The sequence below is a fragment of the Clytia hemisphaerica genome, unplaced genomic scaffold, assembly GCF_902728285.1.
Source record: "Clytia hemisphaerica strain Z4C2 unplaced genomic scaffold, Clytia hemisphaerica genome assembly, whole genome shotgun sequence".
Classification (NCBI taxonomy): domain Eukaryota; kingdom Metazoa; phylum Cnidaria; class Hydrozoa; order Leptothecata; family Clytiidae; genus Clytia; species Clytia hemisphaerica.
In genome coordinates, this window is record NW_027104378.1 from 1,302,953 (window position 1) to 1,319,881 (window position 16,929).

The window sequence follows — 16,929 nt, forward strand, 5'->3', positions numbered from 1 at the left end:
TCAGGCAATCTTTAGTCATATTTTAAAAACTTATGAGAACGACATTTGTTCACAGTATGATGTCTTCATTCCGGCGTTAAAAGGGCCGGTGTAAAAAGGGCCAAAATTTGGCAAATTTTACTTAGAATTGGCGTTAATTTTGATCATTTTTCTCTATTTAAAAATCTAAAATTAAAAAAAAAGGATTATAATCATGATTCAAAGATTAATAATGATGCATTCTTCAGGCTGTGGCGTAATAAGGGCCGGCGTAAAAAGGGCTGATAAGGTAGTTTAATAACCAAACCATTGTTTTCAGACTTAACTCTGTTTTGTTATATAACATTAACTTCTATGTCACTACTTCAGTAGTAGAAGTTTCTTTCGCGAGTAGAAACTTTCGTGAGGTTGAAAAATTGCGATATTTACTTACGTAAATTCGACGAAGAAAAAATCTTTTTCGCGAGCATAAACTTAGGTGAATCAAGACGTAAAAATGAAAATTTTAACATAAAAAAGACTTAGATGGAGAAATGCTTCTTAGATTGGTTTGAAACTGTTGCCCTTTGACTTATTACTATTAGGCTTTTAACAGGCTAAAAAGTGCCATGAATATTAAATTTTTTCAAAGTTTGAAGTTTTACAGATTTTCTATTTGTCACGAATTTTTCGCGGATGGCTCTTCTAAAAATATTCAAAGACATTTACCTTTGAGAAAAGGGCCGAAATTTGCGCAGATCGAGAAAGTTTCTGCAAAATGTTTGGCTTGAACAAATCTTTGTGAAACAATTTCGCGGTTTTTTTTAACAAATCCGCGAAATTAAACACTGCGAAACACAAACAATCCATTCTCAGGATTTAAAAAATCACCTCTAAAATAATAAATAAAAAATTCTCTCTCCGCTTAAGGTATTGAATTGTATGTAGTTTGAAAAGGGCCGTCTTCATAAGGGTCCATATCATAAGTTATTTGGAATTATATTATTTTTTCTTGAGAAGTGAAGACTATTTGAAGTTATAATGCTATAAAGGTATTGTACTCTAAGACTTCTATTCATTTATCATTAGAAACCAGAAAAAACGGAGATCGTCATATGATACAGAAAATGCTTTTTTATTTTAACACAACCAGACGGTATGAAAATGAGTCAATCAAATGAGCGAGAAATAATGTAGATACAGCCTTGCAACAATAGAAAAATATAATGCTATCCAAATATTATTTCAAAACATATAAAAACAGGATAATACAATAAAAAGTCTGTTCAAGGTGTGCGAGAGTGGTAAGGGTACATTTTAAGATTTGTCACATTGTAAGGGGAAGGGTTAAATTTGCATTTTATAAAGACATCCTCACAGTTTAAAAATTTTTGCTGAAAAAGTATGAAACATTTTTCGATAGTAAACACAAAATGATACAAAAATTAAAATTTATGATCGCAAAGTCATTTTTACGAATTTGCAGGAATTTTTAAACCGAAATATTAAAATTTAATTGAAAGAGCATTATAACAAGGCTGGCAAAAAATATTCCTGTCGTTATTAAAAACTGTACCTTATTGGGACTAATTTTCGGGTCAAGCTGGAGTTTTTACAAGTTCTTTGATGGCTCTGTTGGTCGTTAAATGTTGAGACAAACGATTTTATTACTTTTTCTAAAGAACGAGTCATCCCTATTGTTTAAAAATAACCAATCAGCTAAGCATCTTGTAAAAACTCCAGCTCATCCCTAATTTTCGCAGTCGAAAAAACAAAATCAGGAAAATTGCACTTCACAGGAACTACCTTAAAGGAAGAAATTTTGGCGGGAATTTAATTTGGTGGATGACGGAAAAAATTAAATTTGGCTTGAACTTAATTTGGCGGATTTTGACCAAATCCGCAAAATCCGTGAAATTTTCTTCCCGCTAAAATTTCTCCCTAATGTAATTTTCGATTTTTTTTAAATGACCAATATCTTTCATTTTCGGAAAATTCACATTTCGCTGGTTCAAGCCAAAATTATATCCCGCGAAAATAAGTTCCAATAAGGTATGCAAGTTTGAATAAATCATTAAATCTGGTTGAGTAAATCAAGTCATAAACAAACAACCAAAATTTCAGTTTTCAGTATACAAAGGTTTCTTCACTCCTGCCTTAATACAAACAATTCTAAGAGAACAGCCTCAAATTTAAAATCGCGAAAATTAATCTGATTAAAATACAAATACATTAATATTATACTGAAACAGTAGCGTTCTTTTTCTGACTTTCAAGATGAACTCGAAATTTTCGGTACTTTACCCATTTAACAATCAACTGTTTATAGTCTTTTATAATATAATCTTTCAAAGTACCATCTCTCGAAAATTCCTTAACCAATTGAATGTATTCCAGTGATAATTGTTCAACAATTAAATCTTCTTCAATTTCAAGAAGAGTGGTATTCATGTCTCGAAGGAGCAGAAATAGAATCGATTCTAACAGCAGAGACTGGTTACTGGTCAGTGGGTTTGGAATTTCTTGTTGTTGACTGCCAATAGCAGCACTGTACGACGTTAGCGGTTTTCTCTGGTTAAGTTCTGGTTGGATTCGTTTTCGCCGTCTAATTACAATTGATTCAGGTCGGTGGTTTTGACAATTCCGGCAAAAACAATCTGAGTTGCATTTAACTCCCCTCTTTAAACACGAACATCGTTCTTCACGCACGCAAAACATATCGTCATTATTCCCTCTTCTTCCACATCGACAACTCGTTGGTATATTCATGGTTTTGATACTGACCAAGCAAGTGAACTTGTCAGCTTCTGGGCAGCACCATACGTAAAATACCTGATTTACCGCAACACCTTGGCCAGGAACAAGGGGGTAAAAAGGCATACCAACTCTCGAAGGTATCAATACCATCATGACACCTAGGGAATTCACAAGACATTGAAGTACATGCGATGTAGGTGTTGGATCAAACGTCGAGGTCTCTGGGAAGCCATAATTTTCAAAATTGAACTTCAGTTCTTCAGAAACGATATTTTCCAAAATAGTAGACACTTTCTCGATAGAACTTTTTTCGTTAATTCCGATTGAATTTAAAAAGTTTTTATAATTTGGTGTCAGATTTTTGTCTTTCAGCAAGTCAACAATCTGACGTGCAAAGGAAAATATAAAGTTTCCAGAATACTTTATTTCAGTGAGGCTGAGCGCCTTTAAAACACCGCTGATAGGAAATGACTCATTTCCCGAATGGCTTGATTCCAAGTACTCATCGATTTTCCAGACATCTAAAGGTAGAGATGTGAAACCCTTAGGACCGAATAGCCTGTTCAAAATATCTCCATCCATTTTGGAGTTAACTTCTTTGAATTGGTTGGCAATAGAGATAATCGTTCGTGTTTTCCAACCTTGAAAAAGAGATATTGTACAATTCATTTAATATCTTATAAAAACATTGATGAGTAAGCTGTAAGTAAAATCGAGTAGGTAAGTAAGTTTCACTACAGTGAAGAAAACAAAATATTCTCTTAAAATCAACTCAGATCTTAAAATCGACTCAGATGCACGAAAATGTAAAATCTCTCGAGCACAACTATTTTGTTTTTTTTCGAGAACAAATTTTCAGATCAGACGATTTTCAAAATTTTCGCGGAGACAAATTTTCCTTGATGACCTCTTTTCAAATTTTCACTAGGACTGAATTTCGCAGATTTTCGCGAAAATACGCGAGATTTAATACCGGGAAGATCGATACCATTAACCCTAGTAGCGCCAGGGGGCGGTTTTACACCACGAACATGCTTTTTTGGCTAATAACTACAAGAACGTTTTTAGAAATACCCTGAAATTTTGTGACAATTGAATAGTTTAATATTAAGTTTATAATACCCCCACTACATTAGATTAGAACTTCAAATAAAATCTTTCGAAACTTGAAAATCTAAAATTTGTCAGAGATTAATTTTGACAACCTTTTAGCAAATAAATTTGCCATTATATTTGGACCCTTTCAGAGACTTTCCATTCTAAAATTTAACTGTACCTCTTCCTCCAGTTAAGTATGAGTGGTCGTCATTTGTCACATCTGTATCCACCAAAAACGGGATATCATCGTCTGCTAATTCCACATTTTCATTGCACTGCTCAGCTGATATATTTGGGTTTTGGATTGGCTTGCCTCGTGTCCATATCGGCAGAACGTACTTTTCGTCTTTCTTTTTAGCGTTTTGATAGTAGAAGACGGAATTTAATAGGGCATGGGCTGTTTCAATACCAAGGCGATTTCTTGGTAATATTTTATTCATTTGGCGATGAAGATTTTCATTACGATTTGTCCCGTGGCCTAAATAAAATATAAATGTATCCATCATAAATCTCTTTGATTGATTTTGATATATTTAATTAAGGAAACCTTCCGATAGCTTATAAGATCCCAAGAAAATAAACATTACTAACTTATCAGCAAGAAAAAGTTTATTTCATCCAATCCAAACGTAGCCTGGATATCCAGCTTTTTTTTGATTTTGATATTTCTTAATATGTTTACGGTCTGGTTTGCCTAGATCGTCTGCATTCTGATCTTAGGATGATTATGCGGATATTCTGATTGGTTGGGTCAAAGCGAATCAGAAATCTGAATGGAGTGCGTATAAGAAATCATGCAAGTTGTCCATGGACAGGCGCACTACAGCTAAAATCCCAGAAATTTAGTTTCTACATTTGCGAACGAGTGAAACCACGGTATATTATCAAAACATTGAAGTGTTCACCTAAATATTTGGATGGATCGCGCGGGCGATCAGCAAGGCGCGTACGCTACTTTGCAAATCTCCCTGATTGTTCTTCTTCGAAGCAAATAATAATAGAATCGCTAATTATCTCCCTTGGCTGGGTGTTTAACCACGCATCCAAATAAAAATAGCAATAATGGTAGGGAAGAAGTGGGAAGATCAAAACATGGGAATTTTTAGATCTTCCGGATGTTTTCTTTGCTTAATTAAATACTTGGTATTTGGTTGGTATGGTTGGGCCGTGTAAAGAACTACATGTTTTTTTTATAAGCATTGCACTTTTAGGAATATGTAGGCTCAGATATGGGGGAAATTAAGCATATGCTAAGCATTACGTCGAACCTATGAAAAAAGTATAAGCTAATTTGTAGTATGGATATAAGTAGTATTATAGTAGTATACTTTAATGGGATAAACTTTCGCGGGGATTAAATTTCGCGGTTGAGCCTATCCGCGAAATTCAAAAATTTCGCGGGGACTTAATTTCGCGTTAGGCATTATTGGGTGGCAATATTTTCACGATTTTGTGACTTTTACTGTCCAATCATGTATGTTGGTTGTTGAAATACACATTATTTGCGCCTTTTTATGCAAGTAAGCATTCAAATAGTATTTATTTGACATATTTTGAGTTTTGTTTAGAAATATTTCGCGGATGAGACCCTTCCAAATTTCCATTGGGACTTAATTTCGCGGATTTTCGCGGATGACACCCAAATCCGCGAAATCCGCGAAATTTAATCCCCGCGAAAGTTTATCCCATTAAAGTAGCAGTATAAGCAGTATTAGGTATTAGGATATAAGCATCCCTCAAGCATTTTTCAGCTTTATTAAGCTTTCAACCTAAGCATCTCTGGGCCTGTTTTCGGATTTTTAAAAACATGTAAAAGCATATCTTTATTTTGCTTCAATTCTTCTTTTCTGTTTGCCAATTTCGAATTGCTGTTTTGGGTTGGAAGTTTTGTTTTAAAAACCTTGGAATTTGAAATATTTAGCTATATTTTTATTTCCAAAATTCACTTTGCACTTTCTGTCTAACAGACTTTCCACCACACTGTCTATATTTTATGGTTAAAGCTGCCATTTTAAATTGATTTAACACTGCTGGGGTACCATCTTGAAATTATGTCATTATGTGCATACATTTATTTGAAGCCATGGGATTCATGCAGGAAAATCTGTCAACAGGGGTTCACTTGATTTCTAGGTGAACCAAGCTCTTTAATTTTAGAACTTTGTCTGGCTGAGGTAAAACTTATTTTTCTAAAATTTTGAGCTAGGATATCCAGGCTAATCCAAACGTACATTTGCTCAGATTTGCTTGGAGTTGAGATTTATGAGTGACACACAAATTAAAACGGAAAAGACACTCTCATCAAATAGTTTAAAAATATGTTTTCTTACCAACTGGTATGTTGGACAGACATCCCTTATTGACATGTTGTTTCAAAAGTTCCCATGCATCAAAAAAGGGCTTCTGAAGTACCTTCCAGCCTTTAAACGCAACGTCTTTCCAGTTAAAGATAAAATTCTCCATGTTTGACAAAATGACATCAGGAGCCGGCGTGGCCATTGTTCTTTCCTCCCCGATATCATCTGTAGCTCTAAAAACCAGTGTCAATAACCGACAAATTTCGGCGTGAAATGGATGTCTTTTTTTAATTGTAATCACCAATCTTTGTAGACCATGAAAAAGATCCAACTTAATCTGAAATAATAAAAAAATTAAAGTCCAGTGAAAATGATAATTATAGTTATAGCTCCTTTCTACAAGATCTTCATTTTTTTATTCTTTATTTTCATCTTCATTTTTAGAATTTTTTTATAGATTTTTTTATTCCAAATTGTTCCACTCACTAATATCTTTCCAATCATACCAAATTTATAAAGATTGCAGAATCCCTTCAAAAGTTATTGGTAAGGTAATTGAAGATAAACCTTTTTTGCGAAAGCTTTTCCCACAAAAAAAAGCAATTACTCCGTGAATTTGTACTACCTTAAGGCGAGAAATTTTCGCGGAGATTTATTTTCGCGAGGTAAAAAAAATTGCATTTTGCGGGTATTAATTTTCGCGAATGGATGCAAACAGAAAATTTTGCGAAAAATTAATCTTCTTTTTTGTCTGCAACTTGGAAAAAGCGATAATCTTTCTAAAAGTTTTTTCCAAAAGAACGTGTTTCGCGTGTTGCCGACTTCTGGAAAATTTTTGCGTATATTAAATTTCGCGATTCACTGAACTAGGTATTTTCAGAAAGTGGGAATATAAAGCGAAAAAAAGACTGATTTTGCTTGAAACACAACGTTTTTGACGTAAAAATACTAACAAAATACAAAAAGCTCGCGAAATTAAAGTCTATTCACGATAAGTGTGCACTCTTTTTTCTTTTACCTATAACTTTTGAAGGAATTCTTCAATCTTTATGAATTTGGTGTCATTGGAAAGATATTAGTGAGTGGAACAATTTGAAATAAAAAAATCTTCAAAATAATTCTGAAAATGAAGATGAAAATGAAGAAGAAAAAAATGAAGATCTCGTAGAAAAGTGCTATAACTATCATTTTCACTAGAGTAAAACCTTGATCATAGAACGTCATCACTGTGAAAAAATTTCTCAAAAATAATCATTCAGTCAAAAGATATCAAACAAAGTTATAAGCTAATTGACGTCTAAAAACGCTGTTTTCTGCTGTTTTCTGCTGTTTTTTGGGGCCATTCACTTATTAACTTTGTATCATAACTTTGTATTGAATAAATATTTTTGTGAAATTTTTTCACAGTGATGACTTCCAAAGATCTAAGAACATCTCCAGTGAAAATAAAAGTTATAGCACTTTTCTACAAGATCTTCATTTTTTTTCTTCTTCATTTTCATCTTCATTTTTAGAATTTTTTTGAAGATTTTTTTATTTCAAATTGTTCCACTCACAAATATCTCTCCAACGATACCAAATTTATAAAGATTGAAGAATTCCTTCAAAAGTTATAGGTAAAAGAAAAAAGAGTGCACACTTATCGTGAATAGACTTTAAGCACCCGCGAAAATTTGTAACACGCGAAAATATATACCAGTAAGGTATTTAATTTTGCGAAATCGACTAAAATTCGCGAAAATTTGTACCCGCGAAAATTTCTCGCCTTAAGGTAGTAATCTAATGGTTATGAGGGAAATTCGGGATAAATTTCCCGAGGGTAATTTATTAAGAATTTCACGAAAACAAGCATGGGATTCATGGTTAATCTCATGGTTTGGATCGAAATTCTAACAATTCTGAAAGACGTCAATTTAGCACTGGAAATCAATCTGAAAATTTAAAAAGAGGTCTCAAAAACGTCATAGAAACGCGAATCGAGTTTTAATTGGATAGTATTCTATTTACTTAAGCCTTCGAAGTTAGTAAGAAAGTCTAAAAAGGTGATGAATTTCCAAACGATGAAAATTTCACTTTTGCGGGAAATTACAAAATCTAGGACGGAAATTACAAAAGCTAGGAGGGAAATTACAAATTAACGTAAGCAAAAACGTCAATCAAATTTCAATCAACCATGAGATTAAAAAACTTTTGAGTGATTGCGTGAATTGAGGGTCCGCTGGGGGGGGGGGTTGAGGGGCTCATTAAGTACATATTCCGGGTTTTCTGATTGTGAATATTCCATTCTATTTATTTATCTTCTTTATTCGAAGACTGTTACTTACTATAGCATCCGGAAAGTATTCCAAAATTTTGTTTTTCCATTGACAACAATTATCTACGTAGATGAAAATTATAGTTTCCTTTTTCTCCGAGAGATTTTTGAACAAGTTCTCCACTTCTTTAAATGAAGGACCATTACAAAGCTGGTAGCTAGTCACTTGACCAAATTCGTTCATTGTCAAGAAGATTGAATCCACAAGTTTGATCCACTTGCCATCTTTAGTATAACCGATGTTTGACGCTGATTTGAAAGTGTGATCACAGCTGATATACTCTGATGTTAGACTTGCCATTAATGACTTATAGACCTCTGAATAATTGTGGTAATTCAGGACAAAACAATTTCTTAGGAACTTCTCTGAAGGGGGTTTTGGAATAATTTCTTCGATAGCTGGGAGGTTATTTAGATCGCGGAAGTGCATGAAAGAACGTCTATAAAACTGGTCAACTATTCCTTCTGTGAATATCCGTTGAGCTGTCGCAAAAGAGTTACCATGATCAATTAGCCGGGAAATCAAATCAAAAGCAGCTTTAGTCAAACCACTATCATGGCTTAAGAAAAAGGGTTTTTGAAATTGTTCAAGTTGACGGAGAATGCCAGCATGGTACGAAGTTATAATGTGATCGCATTCACATCTATATTGTTTTCCAACCAAGGCGACATACCAATTGCTATCCCAAATTGTTCTTGGAATAGAGGATGTTGATTTTCCAGTCTCCCATCGTGATGTAGATGATAGTCTAATTCCGGGTTTTTTATCTTGATCACAAAGTGGGCAATATAAAACTAGCTCCGTGTTTTCCAAAGGATCCCAAAACCATATGTTTGGAAGCTTCACATCATCTAGCGACAATTCTTTCTGCGCATTCTCATTATATTTGAACAAATGTGATGCCTTTCCTTCATTGATCAATTGTCGTATTATCCGGAAACAATTTTCATCTAATTTTTTCATTTTCACTAAAATATAAAAACAATGGTTTAATTACCGTGGAAGGTTTCCACTTTCATATTGAAAACCGTGAAAATTTATAAAGACCGTCAAGGACTAGAGTTTTCCAAGAGTCTCTTTTTTAGAAATTCTTTTACACTTGCTACTAGTTTTAACAACGGATAATCCGGTTTCTTTGTAATACCGAAGAAATAAAAACGTATACTTTTGGCATACAAACTCTCACTTAAAGATATTTTCTTGAATTTAATGAGAAAAGAATTTTCAGCTGAAAAATGGCTCAGAAGTGATAAATTCAAAAACAATACCTTACTAATTTTCGCTTTTTGCCAAAATCGCGAAAACTAAACCAGCGAAACATTAATTCTTCAAAAACCTTCAGGAAAAGAATGAAAGATATTGGTCCAAAGAGGTGAAAACCGTTCAAATTAGTTCCAATAAGGTATTATCAGAGTGACTCTAAAAATTCTTTTTAGAGCTAAAATTAACATACTTATTTTTAAAATTTCAAATTTGACAATCTTACTTTTTCGAACACTTATAACAAGTTTGTACACCTAAATTAGGACGTGTTTAAAAAGCTCGTATGTAAAAAATAAACGTGAGATAATTTACAAAATCGTTTTTTAAAATCACACTAGAAAATGTCACAGTTTTGTCTTCTTATTCTTAACTTTTTGCATAAAATTTACAAGAATTAGGCCAAAACTCGAAGATAAAAATAGGATAAAATATTATAATAATAATCCATAAAATAATAGGATACAGTTGACTCTCTCTCTGATTCCAATCGAAGTTTGTCAATCCCAAGAGAGAAAAATATTATAGAGACATTCGAATAGTAAAAGGTAAATTATAAAAGTTTCCTAAGGACGGTGATTTTCATTTTGTTCGAATGGTAAAGGACTCGAATTAGAGCGAGTCAACTGTATGGTAATAATAATAGTATTAATCCTATTATAAATGATCAGGCAGCGCAAGATGATCTGCACGTTGAAACGGACGTAGGGCCATCTGTACAGTCCGTTGAACCAGAAAATCAAAACGAAAATATCAATATAAACAGTGTAAAGTGATAAATCTCAAAGCATATTCCATGAATCCCATCCCATGTCTAAGATGGTTTCGCTTTTTTTGCTCTTTTGCCCAGGACCGTTTCATTCTTTGACAAATTGTCCGTTAAACGTTTCAACTCTAAAAATCATATTAAAGTATATGAAGTATATAAAGTGTTAATACAGAGAAGAACAGACTGTAGCAGAAAATCTAAAATCATTAAAATTTTAAACAGACGCTGGAAAGCTTGTTGCAATCGCATAAAAATATTTCAAAACAATATTTAGCAAAAAAAGGTGCAAATTAGCAAGAATCTCTATTAAAATATTCTAAGAGAAGTGAAGCCTTTTCTGCAGCGTGATGGTTTTCGATAGCGATTTTTATGTTAACGGCACTTTTTCACGTGGGCCCTATTTTGATTTTAGACGCTGCTTTTCTTGCAGACCTTTCAAAAATAATGATTTTATTGCTCAATGTGTTAAAAATAGAAACAAGGAAATCGACACTCCTTATTCCAGAACAATCCGTCTGCGGCTGAGTGTAAGGATTTGTTACAATGTACCATTTATCTTATCATATAAATTTTTTTACATTTAGAATACAGTGAAACCTCTAATTAACGGACGGCATCAGGGAGATGTCCACTAATTAGAGGCATCTTCTTTTTAGAGATACTTCCAAAAGGGTTTTTCAAAACACCCACTTCTCACAGACCCACTGGGAACGCTTCCCACTGGAAAAATTAGCCAAAATATCGTCGCCGGCGGAAAAATTATCCTCTAATTTTTGTGTCCACTGAAAATAATCAAATGAACCAATCCCCACTGCAAAATATTATGTTATTTTTACCATCCCCACTGAATTTTCTGACTTGAAAACAAAAGAATTTAAATCCTCGGTCATAAAAAACGACTGAAAAAATTCTACCGGGTCTGTGAGAAGGGGGTGTTTTAAAAAATGACTGAAAAAATTCTACCGGGTCTGTGAGAAGGGGGTGTTTTAAAAAAAGAAATGAGTTGTGTCCACTATTTAGGATCCAATGATTTTATATAACTGAGGCCTGACCTGACATGGTAATTATATTGTAATAGGTATAATAAAAGAAAGCTTAATAACAGGTTCAGAGCAGGACGGCAGCTCTGCATTTCTGTTGTTGTTATTTTGTACATTTAGGGCTTGGGGATACGAGAAGTTTTTTTCGCTTTGGTGCAATGCAACATGCTCCATCCCAGCAACCTGAAGTTTACTGTTATTTACTGTTAATTTATTTTAGCTGACTCAAGTTTTATTCTCTATTTTTAAAAGAAGAAATATAGCGAATCTTTGGTCGAATTTAAATTTTATTGTTTTAGTCATTTTAACTGATCGAAGTTCAAAAACGAGGTCAAATGCGGATATTTCGTCAAATCGGGCTATGATGTTCTATACTGACTGAAAAGAGCGGAGCTATATGCCATTCAGCCATTATGCGATGCCATGTCAACTAATATATTATTTTGGGGACAAAAATTAAAAATTTAGCTAATACCTCTACTACCGGATGTACTTTCTTCAGGACTTTGATCAAAGAGCATGTCTATAAAAAATACTTTAAATTAAAATGGCATATGTGCTTTGGTAGATTTTATACGTATAACTTTCTCGCAATTATGGACAGGAAGTAGAGTCCAAGACTTTCTTTTCGGCTGGCAGGATTTTACCTGAACTTTGAAACAGAAAGAGAGGTGGTAGTGGGGTAGAGTGATGTTTAAAAAAAGCAAACAAGCAAACACACAACAAAAAATGTCAAACACACCTGGACAAATACAACACAGCCAAACTCCCAATCTCAACTCATCTCACTCTTTAACCCCATCTGGGTGGGGGACAAAACATCTCACTGTGAACACAAGGCTTGTACACGAGAAATTTGCAAAAAATAGTCTGTTACTATTCCTGTGTCTTTGATAATTCCTTAGGTCTTAACCTTCTAGGTCTAGGATTCGACGCGTGTGCTCATTTACGATTCAAAGTTTAGAAGCTTACCAAGGTTTGTAGCGGTGTCATAATCGACTTCTTCTTCTTCTATATACAAAAAATATTGATAAAAAATTGTAGTCTTGGGGTCAAATTTTGGTAAAGTGACCTATTGATATTTGACATAAATCTATATATAAGGTCCATAATGGTAATTTTTAAAACACTTTCAGGAAATTAATATGATTAATAACCCCTTATATTTCGAACCCGGCACACCCCTGGTAATGACAAAAGGAAGCTTTACCTTCTGATAGACTTTCGTTTTGATTTTTCGTAATGACCGTACTGGATGCACCTAGAAATATACAGTAGACTCCCAGTTATTCAAACCCTCAATTATTCGAAATTTCTTTCTCAAAGACGAGTGACCTATTGATATTTGACATAAATCTATATATAAGGTCCATAATGGTAATTTTTAAAACACTTTCAGAAAATTAATATGATTAATAACCCCTTATATTTCGAACCCGGCACACCCCTGGTAATGACAAAAGGAAGCTTTACCTTCTGATAGACTTTCGTTTTGATTTTTCGTAATGACCGTACTGGATGCACCTAGAAATATACAGTAGACTCCCAGTTATTCAAACCCTCAATTATTCGAAATACCAAATGCCACATTTTTTACCAGCTTTCCATAATTTATCAAAGGAAGGATTTTATATGAATATGGGTAACCATATGGAGTTTTAGTGGGGTCCCCTCGAGAAAAACACTTTTCAATAATAAGGTAACATCCCTAGGTAGTTTTTTCCCTGTGATATATCCACATCTTGTTTCTGTAAATCCATATAAAGATTTGGGGTTCAAGAAATGCCTAATGTCTAATTCAGGTAAAGGTTGAATCGTCATCGACGCATTGAATCTTTTAGAGAATTCTCTAAGGCCCCTTGTGCCAAAAAGCTAGTTTTCAATTAATTGATCAAGATTATATTTATGATACCTTTAGGATAGAGCTTCTTGAACGCGTCATCGAACACCGACAACTTGATGTGAATGCAATTAAGCTCTTCTTTGTTGCCGCTTGCATTCAAATCTCCTGTAAAAAACTTTTTTCCACAGCACCCCAAATTTTTCGTAGGAATCAATTTAATGACTCGTCTGATCTTTGCGTCAGTGAATTTTCCATTGACAAGGGCGTTGATTTTGCTGAGGCTAACAACCAGACAATTTTCGTTGCAATCCTTGTTCTTCGACTTTGAGCAACGTTTTTGAAATTTGCGACTCTATAAGGAGAAAGAGAGAAAAGTATTATAACTCATTATTTTGTGCCTTGTACATACAGGGTGTCCCTAATCAAAGTATCGAGTCGAAACACAACTATGAGTAGAAAGTTTTATGTGCGTGTTCACAAAATTGTATTTTAAGCTCTCCCTCTTTTTTCTTTGTCATTACGATTAATTTATACGTTGTAACTACCTTTTGTAATAAGCCTGTGTGATGGAGAACGTTCTTATATTTTAGCTATAACACACATAAACTTTTCTACTCAATCGCATGTTCAAACTCGATACTTTAATTAGGGACACCCTGTACTGTACATAGATATGTTTTTCAAATCCCCAGAGCAATTAGCGTAAAAACGACTTTAAAAAGACGTTGATAAAATTACCCTTTCAATGGCTAATTAAGCTTTTCTTTCGAAGTTTTTTGTCCGCAAAAAGTTGAACTATTTGAAATTTTTCGGAAATATATCAAGAATAATGATCGTTTTTCTACGAAAAATAGCGCTTCGTCATGCAAAAGTCATGATTATTAGTTCTCTCATTTGACCGAAATTCAATCCCACAGTCCTTTGTAATTGGGTGTAATTTGCGTGCAAGCGTAATAAACGCAAAGGGTGATGAGATTGAATTTCAGTCAAACATAAAAATCAATGTCTATTTTTAGATTCGCGACGGTATGCTATTGGAAGCCACATTTTTTTTTACAGATTTCGAGACAAAGAAATTTTCCGAAAATACATTTTTAGTTTGGTTAAAGATACACCATATAATACGCAAATATTTTTTCAAAATGTTTTTTTCTTTGCCGAAAATAAGGTCCTAAATGTTTAAAATACTCTTCTTCGCGAAGGTCTACATTTTCCTCTTCATCAATTTTTTTCATGTCAATTTTTAAATTTTCAGATTCAGGAATAGTTGGTCTAACTAAAATATATATAACATGCCATAGTTTTGTTGGCTACATAGGCAGAAATCTAAATTTGGTACATGACAAAAATGAGAATTTCACAACGGTCAGAGCCCTTAAGGTAATAGAATTTGTTCATTGAGTTTTACCTCATTCAAAGTGGACGCCTGTTTTATTAATACGAGCATCTCCTGCACCAGGGCGTCGTCCTTTACCACTTCTTCGGTGGGTTTGTCACTTCCATTTAAAAAGGGAGAAAGGTGTTTCTCCATGAAGATTGTTATGATATTGAGTATTTCTGCCTTTTGGAAGCCTGCCCTCTCTAGTATCTAAATAAATAATAATAATCAGGATTTGATTGAGTTGAGGGTGGTAAATCAAATAATAAAGCGGCACGCGACTACGGTCGAAAAGGTGTATATGCTCGTATACCATATCATTTTGTTTCTTTTGAAATCGTTAGCTGAAATAACGAGCTTTTCTTCTATCAGAGTACTAAAAACTTTTCGACTCCGGATTCGTGGCTCTTAGAAGCGGACTATGTCTGTTTCTTCGTTAATTTTGGCATCCAAAATAATTTTCTCTCCGTTTTTTCAAAAATTGTCATAATAGGCTGATCAGATGTAGAAAATCATAAGCTCTCTGAAAATATATACTTTTAATATAAAAACGTCATCGAAATACCCTGATTATGTTCAGTGGTTCAGTGACTAAAGTGAACAAAGCGAAGAGAATCAGAATTTCTATAGATAATCTGGATGATTTTCCAATGATCGAAATCCTGGCAGACCTTTGAGTTTGCTATTTTATACTAACCTTTCCTGTAAAAAAAAACAGCAATGCATAATTTTGATCCGACCTCGAATCATCTGCCTTAAAGATGCTTTGGCTGGTTAACTTTTCATTGATTGATATCATTAGGTCATCTTCAAGGGCGGATTCGATAACGGGTTCTAATTCTAAATACTTTAGAAAAACTGATGAAGCTTCTGGTTGTATTAAAGTCGTCAGTTGTTTTGCGAACTTCAACTTCTCCAAAGGTGTCTGTCTCTTTCGCTTCAATTTGAGGAATGGAATAAAATTGACCCGTGTGACAAACCTGTTTAAAAATGAATAAGATTATGTCTAACCTTTACTGTAATTACATTACCATGAAATGTATTATATAGATCGTTAAACAAAAATGCCAAAAATTCGAATTATATATTAGAGGGAAATCCAGGAGATATAGTGAGGTCTGTTAGCACAAAAATACTTCAGATGGTGATACATGTTTTTTTTTTATAAGCAAGTGTCTGCCCCTACATCAGGCTTGCATTATGCTTAGCATTCTATTGTTCTCAAACAATAGAGCCAATGTTTAGGTACCAAAAACTGAGCCTGCATATGCTTATAAACGTTATGCTTATAAAAGAAAAAACATGTAAAAGCATGAAATTTGGCACAGATGATCCTTAGAGGGTATAAAACTTAATTTTAAACAGTAACACCAAATTTTGCCACCTAGCCACATGCCAGATGACGTCATCAGGTGGCTGGCTAAAAATATTTTTTTGAAAATATTCAAAATCTGTTGGGTCCAGTGGAAAGAGCATGAAATGCTGAAGAAAATCGAGGTATTAAAAATGCCCTGAAAATTATCCTATCAAAAGTTATGAAGGTTGAAAGTTTTGTGATGACGTCATCATAAGCCTTTCCAGGCAAAACCTAAAAAGCCCGCACTAACAAAACTAGTTGACCAAATTTGGTGTTTTATACATGCATCCATGTCAAAATTCGAAATTCCTTCTGATGGTTAAGTCTAAACGACATAGGAAGGCTTACAACATCCAAAAAAATTAGTCGGTTGTACACTGTGTTCCTGAAGGGAGAACACTGCGTTAATTTGCCTTGTAAATCTCAAAATCTAAGTTTAAGTATTCTGTAGGATTTAAAGCTTTTGATTCAATTTGAACATCAGAATCAGAAAGAGCAATAAATTTTGATATGAATTCATGTATAAAACACCAAATTTGGTTGGTCAACTAGTTCTGTTATTACGGGATTTTTAGCCAGCCACCCGATGACGTCATCTGGCAGGTGGCCAGGTGGCAAAATTTGGTGTTACTGTTTAAAATTAAGTTTCAGACCCTCTAAGGATCATCTGGGCTAAATTTCATGCTTTTATCACCATCTGAAGTATTTTTACGTTTTTATATGTTACCAGACCTCACTAATAAACCTTATTCGAGAAATGTAACAAAAAGACCTAAGGGCTCAGTATACACACCAAAATCCATTTCTAGATTGAAGACCAAATTTTAACTGAAAAATTTATTGTGTTTGCATAGATT

The 16,929-nt window shown here is 33.9% G+C and overlaps 2 protein-coding genes across 3 annotated transcripts in view; both read right to left on the reverse strand.

Moving 5' to 3' along the window:
• Positions 1 to 1,074: 1,074 nt before the first annotated feature.
• Positions 1,075 to 9,389, reverse strand: LOC136819015 (uncharacterized). Its single transcript, XM_067075173.1, has 4 exons — positions 8,435 to 9,389; positions 6,144 to 6,447; positions 3,992 to 4,291; positions 1,075 to 3,356 (listed from the first exon to the last, which is right to left on the reverse strand). The coding sequence occupies exons 1-4, from the start codon at positions 9,386 to 9,388 to the stop codon at positions 2,197 to 2,199; spliced, it is 2,718 nt and encodes a 905-aa protein (XP_066931274.1). The 5' UTR covers position 9,389; the 3' UTR covers positions 1,075 to 2,196.
• Positions 9,390 to 10,197: 808 nt separating this feature from the next.
• The window catches only part of LOC136819063 (uncharacterized), a 61,515-nt gene continuing 54,783 nt past the window's right edge, over positions 10,198 to 16,929 (reverse strand). For both annotated transcript variants that reach the window (XM_067075228.1, XM_067075227.1), the window contains exons 12-19: positions 15,413 to 15,695; positions 14,746 to 14,925; positions 13,407 to 13,689; positions 12,968 to 13,018; positions 12,705 to 12,755; positions 12,467 to 12,505; positions 11,970 to 12,017; positions 10,198 to 10,579 (exon numbers count right to left, since the gene is read on the reverse strand). In XM_067075228.1, the coding sequence (XP_066931329.1) occupies positions 10,500 to 10,579; positions 11,970 to 12,017; positions 12,467 to 12,505; positions 12,705 to 12,755; positions 12,968 to 13,018; positions 13,407 to 13,689; positions 14,746 to 14,925; positions 15,413 to 15,695 (1,015 nt within the window). In that variant the 3' untranslated portion in view covers positions 10,198 to 10,499. The remainder of the gene's footprint in view (positions 10,580 to 11,969; positions 12,018 to 12,466; positions 12,506 to 12,704; positions 12,756 to 12,967; positions 13,019 to 13,406; positions 13,690 to 14,745; positions 14,926 to 15,412; positions 15,696 to 16,929) is intronic.